Source organism: Cyprinodon variegatus, unplaced genomic scaffold (assembly GCF_000732505.1).
Source record: "Cyprinodon variegatus isolate N-32 unplaced genomic scaffold, C_variegatus-1.0 Scaffold466, whole genome shotgun sequence".
Lineage (NCBI taxonomy): Eukaryota > Metazoa > Chordata > Actinopteri > Cyprinodontiformes > Cyprinodontidae > Cyprinodon > Cyprinodon variegatus.
Window position 1 is genome coordinate 239,066 of NW_015150919.1, and position 15,898 is coordinate 254,963.

The window sequence follows — 15,898 nt, forward strand, 5'->3', positions numbered from 1 at the left end:
AAGTTCAAACCTTTTTAAACCTTATTGCCTTCTGAGATTGTACCAAATTATTCATAAATTGACACTGGACTCCAAGTAAGCAGAAACCAGCACAGCTGGTCAATTTGGTTGAGGTCAGTAGTCATATCTCTGGTTTTTGTTGTCTTATTTTTCATGTTCCAACCTTAAAGGTAAAAGAACAAAACATACTATATATATATTTATATATATATATATATATATATATATATATATATATATATATATATATATATATATATAAATATATGTACGGTAATATCTTTTTATTGATGATTTTTTTTTAACTGCATTTATAATTTATATTTGGCCCCCTTTAGTCTTACATCCTTCAATAAAATCCAGTAACACCAGTTACCTTCAGAATCCATCGGCGTATAGAACAGACACACATTACATTTCCCTAACTGCGTCTCTCCACCTTTGAGTTTATGGTGAGTTCATTCCATAATTTTGTACCCTGGTAGTTTGGGACATTCTATAAACCATACCATGCAGGAGCACCATTATTTAATAGGGTAATTTTTAACCTACTAATGTTTAAACAAATTAGTTTAGACAAGCTTAATACTTTTCTATTGCAAATATGTAATATGAACTGAGCTTCTTAATAGATTTCCTAATTACTATCAGTTGTGGGGAAATAACAGTATTAAAGTATTCTACAAAAGTTCTTTTAAAACACCCTTTGTAGCCATTAGTGAAGCACAGCTTGCTTTAGAGAACATCAAAACGGCTTTTCCAGTTTATTTACCTTAGAGGAAAAATGCCTACAAACAATGATTTTGCTGTACGGCTTTTTGACATAAACAGCTGTCTTAATTTTTTTTCTTTCACTCAAAAACTCTAAATCAGACCATCTGCTTATTATTAAGGTTAATTTAATATACTGTCTTTTGTAAAAAGAAGAATAGCCAAAACATTCACATATCCAAAGACTTTTTGTAAATACATGTGGTTCTAAAACGCATTTAATCAGGGATGATTACAAATCTATATACCACACTTCAATGTTTTTTCTTTAGAGAAAGGCATATCCATCTCTGCCTACTTCACAATTATACACTGTGTTTATCACATAAACTTTACATCTATACTTTGAAATGTATTTGTTGTAACGTGACAACATAAGAAAAAAAATCTATATGTGTTTTCAAAGCCGATTAACTGTGATTAACTGTAAGCAGAAGCCAACAAGTAATATAGCTGGTTCAGTAATCTGTGCTTTATTATATTACAAAGAGCATTACATCTAGATGTACAAAATACCTAAACATTGGCAGAATCTCCTTCTACATTTTAGGGCAAATATTTGTGCTTGACAAATCCTCCCATCAAAATTTAGAAACCTAACAGAATTCCTCATGTCTTCAGAGGTTATAGCATCAACTTCTTAATGTCTTACATTAATACATTTTTAAAAAGGCTTATTTCAATGCAATTCCTCCATTTAATATTTAAAAATGCTATTCACCATCAGGTCATTTAAAAAGATTAATAAGTTAATAAATTGGTGGGCTGCCTGGTGCCTGAATATGAGGAAAATTAAATATAAATATATTTTTTTAAAAGCCCATTGAATGTCTTCTCTAATGAGATACACGGATAAACCCACCTTTCTCCTATTCCCATTTATCGACAACATAAAAATCAGAATTTGTGAATTTTTTTTTAGCCAAATCAATGTCCAAAAAACTTATTGAACATTTGTTTATGATCTTGGCTCTTCCTAATCCAGGGTGTCATTTATAACTTGGTGCAATTAGGAGCTATAGAAGAAAAAACTTGACTCAGCTGAAATGCTGTTCAACAATGTCTCCATCTCCCAAGGTCTCTCAGACTTGAATAACTGAATATTTGAATGTACTATGTACAGTTTTATTTTTTATAGTAAAAGTGTATATTCACATATACGAATGTATTGGAGATGTTTGCTGTATCAGTGAATGGACAAGCTTTCTGTGGATGTTAGAGTGTACGGAAGATGACAGAGAAGAGGGCAAGAGGCACCCAGGTCTGTGAGGATGGGTGTCTCTAATCTAGGATTCTGGTTAGCATTGGACTCTTTCATTCAAAACGTTCGTAGTTCCTTGTCTGCCGGACCCGTGGTACCATGTCTCTCAAGAGCCTGTGCAAAAAGACAAAAATGCACTCAAAATGAGAAGATAGTATAATTACTTAGAGGCAATTTAAGCTAAGGAATAAACTCAACAAGAAACTGAACAATAAATGTTAAATAAAAATCTCCTACTTGACTCCATAGGCCAGAATGATGAATCCGATTAAAACTCCAATGGTGCCATCCAGAAACCAGACATCAGCATGATGTTTGAAGACTTCAGCACTGATAAGAATTGAGAATCCCATGACAGCGCCAACCAAAGAGTTAAACCCTAAAACACACAAGGAGCTCAGTATAAATGGGAATGTTGGTTCATTTTTATAAACATGTATCTAAATAATTGCAAGTAAAAAAATTCAGTTACCAACCAGAGGTGTACATTTACATAATGGTTTAACGAGTGTCATGTGAATTTTGGCATTTTCCTGGTTCAAAAAACTTTGAATTCATGTTGGATGTCCCCAAATTAACAGCGTCAAAATTATAAATCCACCCCGCTAACTTTCTTTTTCGAACCATGGTTGGAGTTCTGGATATTTTCCTTAATAATGTTCATCTACATCTGGCTGTTTGTCCAAGATTTACTGAAATTGTTGTGTTTTTGTGTTGCTCTCTGTTGTCCCATTGTGCCGGTTTCCTTTCCACTACCTCCCTTCTCTTTACTTCTATCCACACCTGCTCCCTATCAGCTGATTAGCCCACTCTTAGTTCTGTCCCCCATATACACCTCCAGTCTGTTCCTCATTGCTGGTTTCTCGTCATCGCTTTGCTTCATGTGTATGTTTTCCCCTGACGTCTCCTGGTTTTTCCTTGGATTTTTGCTTCTGTTACCTTCTTCATTACTTAAATCTACAATAACTCATCTCTGCCTCCTCATCTCTGCATTTGGCTCCTGACAAAGGTGCTCTGGATTATAAAGCACACTCTTGTTTTGGGAAAAAATATAAGGCTTTTTAATGTGCCTGATAGAGCAGAATATTTGATATTTGTAACATTAATAAAAATCCACAGTAAATGTTTACAAAACTGGGAAATAGATCTGTATCTGAATCAAGTTCTCTACTAAAATTATTTTTTTCAACAAAGCTAAAATTACAAAGTTCATTAAATGTCAAACATTTATCTGCAGAAGTGCCACTATACATACATGGTGACTTAGTAAATGAGACATGCTGTATGTGCATGTGGAAGATAAAAAAATGTTAATGAAAGTCCTTTTTTTGCAATCACATTCTGTATTTTTACTCTGTATGATGTATGATTTTCTAAATATAATTACATGTGCCCTAGTGTTGAAGCTAGCTCAGTGGGTTATTGTCTTGCCTGCAGTAAGAGTATAGTCTTGTGGGAAATAAACCCATGCTCACAGAACAGCAACCTCAGGCTTATTGGATTGATGCCCCTGCAAGTTAGAGAGTGAGACCTGGGGACAGCAGAGTGTACAGTAGCATTTCTTTTGGTGTTGCAATTTTCTTCGGCGCTGCATGTCTTTATGAGCAGGTGGTAAACTCTCTCTGTGTTTAAAATGTTGTTTATATTTTTGTTTTGTTCATTTCCATGTGTTCTATGACAATAAATCATCTTTGATCAATTTACTCATTTAAAGGTTGGTTTGTCTCTGTATTTTATAAGAGTATGCAGACTTCCTACCGTCTGTGGTAAGTGCCCGACTGGTCAGCTTTTTTCCCAACATGAACTTGGCCACAGCCAGCACAGCACAACTGAGACCACTCACTATGGACACGCTGTAGAGGAAGTCATCCTGAGGACAGACACACAAACAGAAAAAAAAATATGAAATTGATTGTTTGTGCAAAATTATGCTTAAAAAAACATGATCTTTGTGGGATGAAGTCAAAGGGAAAACAAGATCTTAAAATTAAAAGTGGACATTGATTGTTCGTGCAAGTATTTCTGAATTCAGTGTACCTCTCGATTTGGTGCATCAACCAATTTATAAAAGCCTATTTTTTTCATCACTGTAAGTTTCTCAGCAGAGACCCTACCTTGACCTCTAAGTGTTGAGCTCTCCAATTAATTTGGCTTGCATCAGCGTTAATAAACAGAAATCAGAAGGATGTGAGAAAAGTCACAGATTTTTTTTACCAGACCGTGATTTTAGGTTAAACCCTCAAGGTTTACAAGAGCCAATTATGGACGTATATTACTGATGATGAACTTTATATTTAAATATATATTTCAACCATCACTGTCAGGATAGTTCAATGAGACTATTGCAGTGCTGGGGCAGCAAAATATCTAACAAAGAGAGCCAAGTCTAGTATATCTGAACTGGACTTTGTTTACCAAGAACAAACACATGCCAGCTGCTCAAGTTGGATATTTTGGATCCCCTGGTTCTGTCCCTTCCTGATTCCTTTCATCAATTTCCTCTGCATTGTATTTCTTAACTACATTAATTTCTTCGACAGTTAGCTTTACAGTAGCCTCCTTCGCCTGTAGGGATGGGAATCAAAAACCGGTTCCTGTTCAGAACCGGTTCTGTGTGTTACAATTTCATGGCACCGTTTGGCAGCTCGCTTAATGATTCTCTTCTCGATTCCAGGCAGCACCAGATCCTTGCACTGGGCAGCAAGACTAACGTCACGTCTTTTACGCAAGTTACACACGTGGCATTCAATAATCAAGTATGACGTGACCAGGCGTAAGTCTAGAAAAGCAAAACACAAAAAAATGACGTCCCATCTTGTAAAGCGATAGAAAGTTTGGCTTCATTTTAAGGTAGAGAAAGATGGCAACAAGTTGCTTTGCAGTCATTTCAAAGTGGCAATTACATCCGCGGGAGGAAATTCATCCAACATGCAAAAACACCTGCGCACACAACATGGCATACATTTTAACGAATGCCGTGTTTTTGATGCTTCTGGACAGAAGCTAAAGTTACGACCAGCATGGAAGGCAGCTCTGGTAGTAAGTAGCTAGTTTTATATCACTGGCTTTACTTAATGTGGTTCCTAGTAAATCATATGCCATTTCTGGAAATAAACCAATTTCTTCCTCTCTTTGGGGTTATTAAACATGCTACGAAGTTGCTTCGCAGTTCAGGGAGCGAGAGAAAGGTGACGCTATTTAAATTTAGGGGGATATGAGTTTATTTCCCGAAATTGTACAGTAATGCTTTTTCATTAAACAGATTCCTTCTCCATTAGATTTAGATGACTGTGAGGTGACGGTTAGCCTGGTTGGCTCAGAGGCTGGCAGCTCCTGTTCACTGCCCTCTGTTTTCGCCAAAGCAGGCAGAAATACTGTAGAATGTCCCAGGCGAAGGTAGACGAATGTCACAGTGCACTTTACAAGTTCATTGTTTCACAGAATCGATAAGAGACTCAATAAGGAATCGAATCGTTTCACAGAATCGATAAGGGAATCAGAATCATGAAAATCTTATCAATTCCCAACCCTATTCACCTCTGATCAGTGCACTTCTTTCTATCATTCTTCCTTCCTCTAACCTCAGTCTTAGAGTTCCCTCTCTTTGAGAATTTCATTTTCATTTGTGATGTGTGAGCCAAAATCCAATGTATTATTTCAGGATTTCTTCGGATGACGTGTTTCTGCTGGCTCCCTCCTGACAAGACCTACAGCAGCACTGGGGCGGTTCGCAGCCAATTGTGAAGCGGCCAGGAGGCGAATCAGGTCCAGACATGGGCAATGTGGAGTCAACAAGTCATCTCCATTTCATGTATTTAATCTACCCAGCCAATTAACCAGGTGAGTCCAATCTGCACAGGTTAATTCACGGTGAAGATTGGACTCACCTGCTTCAGTGGCTGGGTAGAACAAATACATGACATGGAGATGACTTGTTGACTCCACATTGCCCATGTCTGATCAGGTCCCCCAAGTCCGAGGCCATATTTCTTAACCGGAAAATGGTGGCTTGTCCGCTTCAGGTTGGAGGAGAGTTCCTGCCTCAATTGGAGGGGTTTAAGCATCTTGGGGTCCTGTTCATGACTGAGGGGAGAATAGAATGGGAGATCAATACACGGATAAGTGCAGCTCCTATTATAATCCAGACACTGCACTGGTCTGTCATGACGAAGAGAGAGCTGATCAAAAAAGGCAAAGCATTCCAACCCTCATCTTTGGTCATGAAATCTGGATCATGAACAAAAGAACAAGATCTTGGAAGCTGTTGAAATTAGCCCTCTCCACAGGGTGGCTGTGCACTCCCTTAGAGATAAGGTGAGGAACTTGTTCATTCAGCAGGGTCTCGGTGTACAGCTACTTCTCTTCAACATCGAAAGCAGTGAGCTGAGGTGTCTCAGACATCTGTTTTTGGATGTCACCTGGGCGCCTCCATCAGGAGGTATTCCTGGCACGTTCCACTGAGAGGATGACCCAGAAAACACTGGAGGGACTATAGCTCTCCTCAGCTGGCCTGGGAATTTCTCTTGCTTCCCCCAGCAGAGCTAGAGGAGGTGTCTACAGAGAGGGAAGTCTGGAAGTCTCTACTGAGACTGTTGCCTCCGCTACCTGGACCAGGATGAAGCGGGACACGGGTTGCGTATGACTTTTTAATCTCCAATGTCACACAGAGCTCTTCATATAGAGGTTTAAGATGAGGTAAACAGATTCATTGTTCTCTCTATGTTCTGACTGTCAAGTGGCTGAAGTCGTTTCCTAGGAACATATCCTAAGGAGAAGCCCCTCGGGCAGATTAAAAACTCTGTGGAGGAAAGTTAAATCCCTTCTGGCTTTGGGATCTCCCAAATTGAACTTAACAACATGAGCAGCAGATAGCATATCTTGGTTGTTCTGACATTTATTTACAATTCAATCTAGAAATCTCCACTATTAGAAGCTCTATTGCAGAATTCCTAATTGTTTACCACTAGGAGGGATGCGCACATTATAATAGCTTCATGACTGCTCTGTTTCTCTCTACTCGACTCAGATGTACTCTTGGCTCCTTGTTTAATCAGGTACAAGAGACAGAAAGACAGACAGAGCTACACAAGAGAACGTGATGGGAATCAGGATTGCTAAATTTTCCTTCGCCTCTGTCCATGCACTGTGCTTTTACAGCCAAAGGCAGAAACATTTTACATTTATATCACTGTATAGCTTTCCTCTTTAGGCTGTTCATCTTCCATGTGAGAGGGGTTTTATTTCAATCACCTGAAGGTGCAAAACATCTTTCAGTGTTAGTTAAGATATATTGCACACACATAGACACACTTAAAGGAAAACAAAACAACTCTGTAAATCACATCTGGTGGAGTAAATCGCTTGCGACTGCATTTTAATAGACACCAGTAAAAAGGATGTTTCTGACAAAAGAAAACTAAAAGGTTATGACATAGAGAGGGGGATTATGAATAGCAGAACACAAGATTCTAGGACACAGCTGAGGTTGGCTCATAGGGATAAGATATTACACTGCTACTACTTAGATGAGAACAACAAAACAGAAGCTGGATAAATTTCAAAGAGATAAGCTTTATGCTAAAACATCTACATATTCAACTAAGGCATGAATCGTGACACAGATTTTTCTTTCTCGCTATTCTGAATACACCATAAATATCTTCTGTTAATGGATCATGTTAGAAAACACATTGATAAAAACGACAGGGGATTAAAAGAACTGGCAGAAGCTGACAAAACAAGTGAGGTGGTGGAGGTGAGAACCAGAGTGTCAAAGAGACAGATAGTGGTAATAGGCTTTTGATGGTGTTAGAAAGATCCCACTGGGAACTAACAAGCACACAGGCTGTATTAACATAATGGCATGAAAGCAATAAACAGTCTGTAGAGTAGATGCTGACCTTAACCTGCTCCCTCCCTTCTCCTGACTTAATTCCATTTACCATCAGAGATTTTTTTGTGGTTTCAATAAGATTACTCCTTTCTTTAAATGCCACATCCACCTAAATGTCAACTAGTCCACAGTTTTTGCCAATTTGTGGTTAAGAATATCTGTCGAACTAAAGGTCATCTTCTTAAAGTTAGACAAGACCCCTCTGTAAAGTGAAACAATTTCAGGAAGCATAGAAAGTATCATCTTGTTTAATGAATAGTTAGTCATCATTTAAATTATTGTGAGAATTTATTGATAGATTAATTTTATTTAAGAAATATATATTCTTATTGGAGATGCTGTAATCTGATCCAATGCCAGTGCTTTGGATCACCTCAACTCAAGTCATACAGTTCCTAACAAAACTGTCAATACCTGCTGTTGGTTTACAAATTAACAGATGTTGCTATTTTGATCTATATTATTTATAAAATAGATATATTCATTTAATAAATATAGGTTTTCCCAAGGATTTTTTTTTTCATTGACAATATTTTACTCTGTTAAACTTAAATCTAATCATTATTTCTCTTCTTTGGTAGTGACCAGTTTGTCCTCCCAATTTGTCAAGTTAATCACTATTCTTCCAGAATGGCACAGAAAGGACATTGGAACTTGAAACAATCTTTTCAATTGAAAATATTTGAATATTGTGCAGATTCCTGAATAAAAAAAGGAAGCCAAAAAAATCTTTTTATCGAGAATGTAAAAACATTTCAAATTTCATTTGAATTTGGATTATAAGCCACTGAGTATTCAGCTTTCTCTGCAGATTACTTTTGATTTTCTGTCCTCAATATCTTTTTAAGAGAGGCCTCTAATTTAAACAAACTAATCTTTTTCCCAAAGACAGGAATCAGTTCAATATAAAGCTAGATATATGATTAAAGTGAAGACTTTACAGTTTATGATAGTAAATTGAGTTGTCACTGTTTTTTATCAGATTAGGATGGATATTAACTTATTTTTAATAGCACTGATGTTTCTTTATATAAAACATTGAAATGAATCAGCGTTAAACTGAAGCATTTCCTAACATTGCAGCTATTGAAAGAAATATGTCTTTGATCAATGACTTTCTAAGAAATATTAGCAGGTATCTAAGGGTAAACAACAAACAACAATTTTCAAGCAATAAAAATATCCTCCATTAAAGAACAAAAACAACATGAAAATATCTGAGCAGAAGACTAATGCCAGCTCTATGTGTTTTAAAAAGCTATGAGAAGATACTACCTTTTTCTATTTCAAAAAGGGAAACTGTGATGTAAACATTTAAAATAGTAAAAACAAACAATTTCCTAAAGAAACCTCTTTGATTTTCCTGAATCTTTTACTTTTGCTGTTTGAGAGTAACCATTCCAGACAACCCTGGAATGGTTACTCTCAACCCACAGACAAGCTATATTCATTATTAGCCACCTTCAGTCTGTAACCTATTTTGTGGTTTAAAACAGCCACCTTTTTGCAGCTTTATGTTACTGCAGTGGCTGAACTTTAATGCCATCTTTGCAGAGAAAAAAAAACAATTTGTACTTGTAATGATTCGGCTCCATTTGCCTGCACCATTCCTGTTTGCCTCTGCTCCTCTCTGCGCTGCAGTTGTTTGTGTCATTGTTTACACCTGCACCTCCCCTGCCTGCATCCTAATCATGCCCTTATTCATCCTAACTGTAATTCTGACTTTACATTCTGCTCTCTGGCTGGCACAAGCTGCCAGGTTATCGGAACTAAATATCCTTTGTTACCTCCCTGCCTGGGTGTCTGATCTGGATCACGCTTTGCCTCCTGGATTTCCCTGTTCTCCCTTGCCCTCATTGGATAATCTCCTGGCATCTGATTTCAGGACTTCAACCTTGCTTCTACCCCCTGAATATTATTTTCTGCCTTTTTTTCTGGATTTGTCGGTCTAAATCTGCCTCCCTATGTTCAACTCTTTTTTGCTCCCGGACAACCAATTCTAGCCTGAGTCCCGGATCCTTTCACATGATTCTGCCTCCACTGCTACAACCATGTTTCCTTTTTCCCTTTTATCTGCATTTGTCCTGGGTTTGTTGATCTGAAGAATAACTCCTCTGTGCTTTGTCATTGGAGTGTCAGGATAAAACTCCCTTGTTCTACCAAGGGGTCTCTCTCCCTTCCTGTCAAGCTCTTAGTACAATCACCCTGTTATCACCTGCCTGAAGGATTGAGGAACCATAATTAAGTTTCCCTGATTTCCAGCAGACCCTGAGAAGGTTAGTGCCCTTATTACAAAACAAAGTATCATCTTTAAATTCCTGCCCAACCTTTCTCTTTTTCTTAAGAATTTCCTGACTCTGCTGCTGGTGCTTTCCTGTCAATTTCCAGGTTAAATTCTCAATACATTTTTTAAACCGCACTGTTGTATTTGGCTGAACTTTCAGGTCCTCCGATCCACTATTGTATATTTGTTGTTGGACATGTACTGTATAAATTTCACTTGAAAGTGTTACATTTATTGTTTATGTATGCTCATTGATAAGGTGTATTAGATTAAATTGATGTACATTTATAGTTATATTTTCTGTCACTTTTTGTCATTCATATTTTCTCTATCTACAATGCATTTAATGATTAGTTGCAAATACGACTTCTCTCTGTTTTTTCTCTTAAAAGAGTGTGCCTGACATTTTTTCCCTGCTTTTAGCTGCATTTTTCTCTTAAGTTGCTTACCATTCACCCAACACTGCTTCCCGGGCGCCTCACCATGGCAGCCCACTGCTCCCCAAGGGTTGGGTTAAATGTAAAGGTAAATTTCTCCAATGTAAGATCAATAAAGTTCAATTATTATTATTAATAGTCATTGCTTTAACTTTGAGTCAAAGTTCTTATAATGATGTAAACTCAACAGCTTAGATTAGATAACTTTTTAACACTTGGCATTAAATATTCAACCAAATTTGACAGTATTTATTATAATTCAGATTTAAGGAGTCTGCATTTAACTACATCTGAATCTGACAGTTTGAATAGATTGTATGAGTGTATTAAGTAAAACTACAGAATTGAACCAATTGAACAGCAGGATGTATTTTCCTTATTAATAATCCCCCTGATACCATTTTTTTTTTTTGGGCTTATTAATGCATAGTACAACTACAACTTTACTAATAACTGTATATGCAGCTAACTATTTTTAGATTTTATTGAGATAAGGTGTTCAAAGAATTTTGCATCTTTTGTGTTTTAACTATAACTAGAGTAACACTTATTACAAAGCAGTTTATATTGAGGAGGGAAAGCAAAGCAATGCTAGATTATGTCCGAATTCAATGATACAATACACTCTTTTGAAAGAGCTTTAAATGCTCTGGATAATGTGTCTGTAGCCTTACCACTTCTGGAGGCATCTTGGTGGCCAGGTCATGGATGGCTTTTCCCAGGATACACAAGGAGGAGAGAATAAACACAACCCCCAGGATCACACATGCTCTGCAGACAACCCAAAAAGAAAAAGAACAATGGGTTTAGAGGTAGCCTCAAAGAGGTACATTTTATTAAATCACCATTAATCAGGCTGTAACATATAACATAGAATTTTACATGAGAAGGAGGCTAAGCAGAATCAAAAAAATATTTAGCAAAACGTTCACATAGCCTGATTGTTTTTGCGCCACAAGCTCATCTTATCTGCTGGTCTAAAAGTACAATGTCTAACTGCCCAACAGACGGATTGCTAATGGAGAGATGCATTTAAGACAGAAGTATAATTTTTCTTACTTTAGCTGAGAATATTCCAACTGTTCCACCTTTTCAGTATTAAAAGATGTCATTTCTTTCAAGGAAAACTTATTTTGATTTCATGTCACTAACACTAAAGTTTGCTTTATAACCTCCTAATTTGCAATTATCTTTAAATATTTGGAAACATAGCACCAAAAAAACATTGTTTGTCTTTACATTTTTCTACATCTCAACTGCTCAAAGAAAAGACGTCTTATTTGAAGGGTAAATTGTCACTGGTAATCAAAGAGCATATTTCATTACCAGCGTCATCTATGAGCTGAGGTTCTAGACGAGCCACTGTGCAACATTTAATTAATGAAGTCCACAGAGCTGAGGGATAAGCATCCTATCATATTCAGTCCTGTCATCTCCTGTTTATTAATAAGAAATCAATTGCCTGTTTCATGTTTTTGTTTGTGTGTGTTGTCATAGTTGTAATCCTTGGTTCTGTAATGTATACTATTTTTGTTTGTGGTTTGTTTATACTCACATATACTCTCTATGTGCAGAGTGCACTGCTGCTGCATTGCTGTAGCGCCAAATGACAATGGCTGATGACATGACATCCAGTGTGGCGTCAAACTACAGCCAATGAGAGAAATTCATAGAAAAAGAGAAACAGTAAGCATGTGACAAAAACCGATATGACCAGATATATTTGATAATAACTGACCAACATAAATAGTACTAATTTGTAAATACTGTAATTACACACAATGTGTCCAAATTAAAGAGGCTGTGGAGATGTTTTTTAATAGCAGCTAAAACTGTTTATTTTCCATCCATCCATCCATCCATCCATCCATGCATCCATTCATCTTTTGCTGATGATCCAACCATCTATGGGCAAAAGTCAGGGTACATCCTGGACAAGTCAACAGTCTGTTTCAGGGCAACACAGAGACATACAACCATACGCACAGAATCCCACCAGAATCCCACCACAGTTATGTTTTTTAACTGTGGGAGGAAGACCACCCACACATGCACTGGGAGTAAATGCAAACTCTATTCAGAAAGACCCCAGGCTCAAAGTCGAGCCTAGCACCTTGTTGCTGCAAGGCAACAGTGCTATAGACTGCCATTCTGTGCAGCCCCTGTTCTAATCATGTTGTGCTAATTATGTTTCACAGTAAAAACTCATGGGGGGAATTTATTCCTTGCCAATTTCCTTGTTATTACACTTTACTTTCTACTAAAAACAGTCACAATATCCTCTTATAATTAAACTCCAAGTAAAAAATACTGCTGAATTTTTTTCAAACATACATTTTAACTTTCTATCTTAGCTTCTGGGGAGTCTGTCTTTACTCCTTTTTTGCCCTAGCAACAAAGGGACCAATAACACTTGGTGCTGAGATTCATTAATAATTTACCGGGGTTCCCAGTAATGACTAATTGATCAGTATTTAGGGAAGAAAGAAAGGAGGTGGGACTCACAGCAAATCCAAAGGCTGATGCGCTGTGTCTCATGAATGAAACAGCTGTAAAGACAGAAATCAATAACATGAGTGACTGCTAGTTTCCTATGAAAACAAGATAACATGTTGTAAAAACCAAGTGTATCATGAGATTTTCTCCTGCAAAATGATAATTAGGAGAGGAAGGAGTGTGAAAGGTTTTTTTGTTAGTTTTTCAAACAAAGTCAAATCAAACAAAGAGATGCTATACAAAATCAAAATGCTCTGGTTGAAAATGTCAGATCCACACATAATGAGTGGTGGTCTCAATCATCCTTTGTCATCTGTACAAAGCACCGTGCCTCATATAATCAATAGACATGCATCAGCAAAAGTAGTATGTGTTGACAATCAAGCATAGTGGAGCATTGATAAATTGGGCATGTTTTCCCCCTAATTATTGTTAGGATTATTTTATTGATGATGGGAGAGTCTGTTAAACCCAAATAATTCCAGAATGTTAGGTGTTAAAACTAATGTTTACCAAGCAGCTTATATAATTAGGACAGTTCCTCTGTCAGGATAAAGGCGGCTTGCTACAGTAGCTTAAGTAAGTCACCCGTTCTGCAAGCAGGAAGCCTGGGTTCGTATCCCAGCTGAGGGGAATGAGCTGCCCGTGTGGGTCCTTAGGCAAGACCCTTCATGCTAATGCCTGTTTTGGGGTTGTTAAATGCAGAGAGTTAATTTTGTTGCTCAGTACTTGTGATACTGTAATGACAATAAAACAGTGGCAAAGATTTGGGAATGGAATGAGAGCAGTGTATTTGATCCAAAAACATAGAGTAATATTTTGATATGTCTGGAGCCCTTGATGTTTACTTGTTTACAGACATATATGATGTGATTATGTGGTACACTGGAGTTGTATAAAATGCTTCTTTATCTGTGATTCGAGGGAGACGTCAACTAGTTTGAATCCCTGGTAACAGGCTGGTACCTGTAACCCTTATCAACTTCTCTGGTCTGAGTAAGACAGCAATTTCTGTCTAAATCTATTGTCATGTCTCATGGTTAATTAATACATATACATTATGAAGTGTTATTTATAGTTTGTTCTGAGTTATCTCTTCACAGGAAAAGACCTGGAGAGAGAAAACTTAGAGTTGTAAACACAGAGGTTCCCTTTGCAAATGGTGTTTCCGGCCCTTAGCATATCACATATTACTGATAGAGAGCCACTGATGGACCAAACTCACAGAGAGGTGAGGAAATTCCTATTTAAATATCTCCAGTGCTTTTTGAAGGGTTGTTTTGGGGTCTGGTGTGCTTTGAGTTCTCAGGCTGCCAGAAAGTAACCAACCAAGTTACAATTCAAACCTCTAAGAAAATATGTTGTTCCACCTTGGGCACAAAAACCCCCAAAATTAAGCTCTTCTTTTACTTAGACTGTTTCAGATCCAACCCCATAGTGGTAGAAACTGGTTCCTGTATAGCTCTTACAGATACTAAAGCAAATTGTTCCAGTTGCCATTTTATTACCTCTTCTTTGTATAAAACAACTTCTTGTAAGTTTATTTACTTTATCTGATTATAATGTTTTGACTGCCAAGTAGAACACAGTAACCTATTGTATTAGCTGAAAACACACTTTAATGTAAACTTAGACTTAGAAAAACTTGTATTGTCGTTTTGTACACAGTGTGTACAAAGCAAAATCTTGTTTTGTAAAGCTTTCAGACAGTTAATGAGCAGCAGCTTAGAAGCGAAATTAATATTTCCATTTCATAAAGTGCAGCAATGATAAAATGTAAACAGTGTGGGAGAAAAACATGGTGCAAAGGGCATTGATGCAGAAGTTCAGAGCAGTGCAGAGACAAATATATATGGTGCAAAAATGCAGTAGAATTTTTTTTTTGAGTTGAGTTGATTTCTTTTTGGTTTGGTGTTATCAGTGTGATGCAGAGTCTGTGGCTTTATTTAGAGTTTTTTCAACAGTTCAGAAATCTGATGGCAGTAGGCAAAAAAATGTTTTATAAAAAAATTAATAACATTATGTAATAATATTGTTTTCTACTTCTCAACAAACAGTCTTATATGTGTTGTTTTAAACTAAAAGTATAACAGTGTAGCTAGTAAAAAGGTTGACCGCATCAGGGTCTGATTAACTATAATTGAGTTAAAATTGACTTTAATACTTTAAACAAACAAGAGGGAAGGAAACAAAACACTAATTGTTGTGATATTTAAGAATTAAGTTGAAATGACATAACAGACTAAACAGATCTGTTTGATGAATTTAAATGTCATGGGATTAAATCAGGGCTGGTCTGGGTAAAACTTTTGATCTTTTAAACTGAGACAGGCCCACGGGGTATTGATGAAAGGACAGTAAGACCTAAGAATGGAAACAAAACTTTCTCATGACTGCTTCTTTGGTCACTGTATAAATCCAGGACTCCTAATTGCTTATACATACATTTTCATCTTTTAAATGCTATCTGCACAAACTGAAAATGGGTTGACAAAGTAGGGCATGGTACAGAGAAGGCATATTTGTAGGGACTGCTGTGAGAGTCGGAAATGCTTGGGTTGCTTTTAAGTTTTTAGCTTGTTCCCACTGTGTTTTGGATTCTTTAAAGTGCTCTGCCTCATCGTCAATCTTTTTGTCACCTTTTGCTGGTGGAATCTTAAAGCATAGTTCTTAAGAAAGGGGTATCTTGCTGGAAAACAGCAAAATCGGTTAGATTTTGCTGTTTTGTTTCGATTGGCACCATGCTCTTGAGGAGT

General features: G+C 37.0%; 1 protein-coding gene across 1 annotated transcript in view; it reads right to left on the reverse strand.

Annotated features, from left to right (window-relative positions):
- Positions 1-279: 279 nt before the first annotated feature.
- LOC107094145 (transmembrane protein 163-like) overlaps positions 280-15,898 on the reverse strand; it is a 68,203-nt gene continuing 52,584 nt past the window's right edge. Inside the window, exons 3-8 of the mRNA XM_015389583.1 lie at positions 13,152-13,195; positions 12,202-12,293; positions 11,321-11,417; positions 3,791-3,902; positions 2,270-2,411; positions 280-2,146 (exon numbers count right to left, since the gene is read on the reverse strand). Of these exons, the coding sequence (XP_015245069.1) occupies positions 2,086-2,146; positions 2,270-2,411; positions 3,791-3,902; positions 11,321-11,417; positions 12,202-12,293; positions 13,152-13,195 (548 nt within the window). The 3' untranslated portion in view covers positions 280-2,085. The remainder of the gene's footprint in view (positions 2,147-2,269; positions 2,412-3,790; positions 3,903-11,320; positions 11,418-12,201; positions 12,294-13,151; positions 13,196-15,898) is intronic.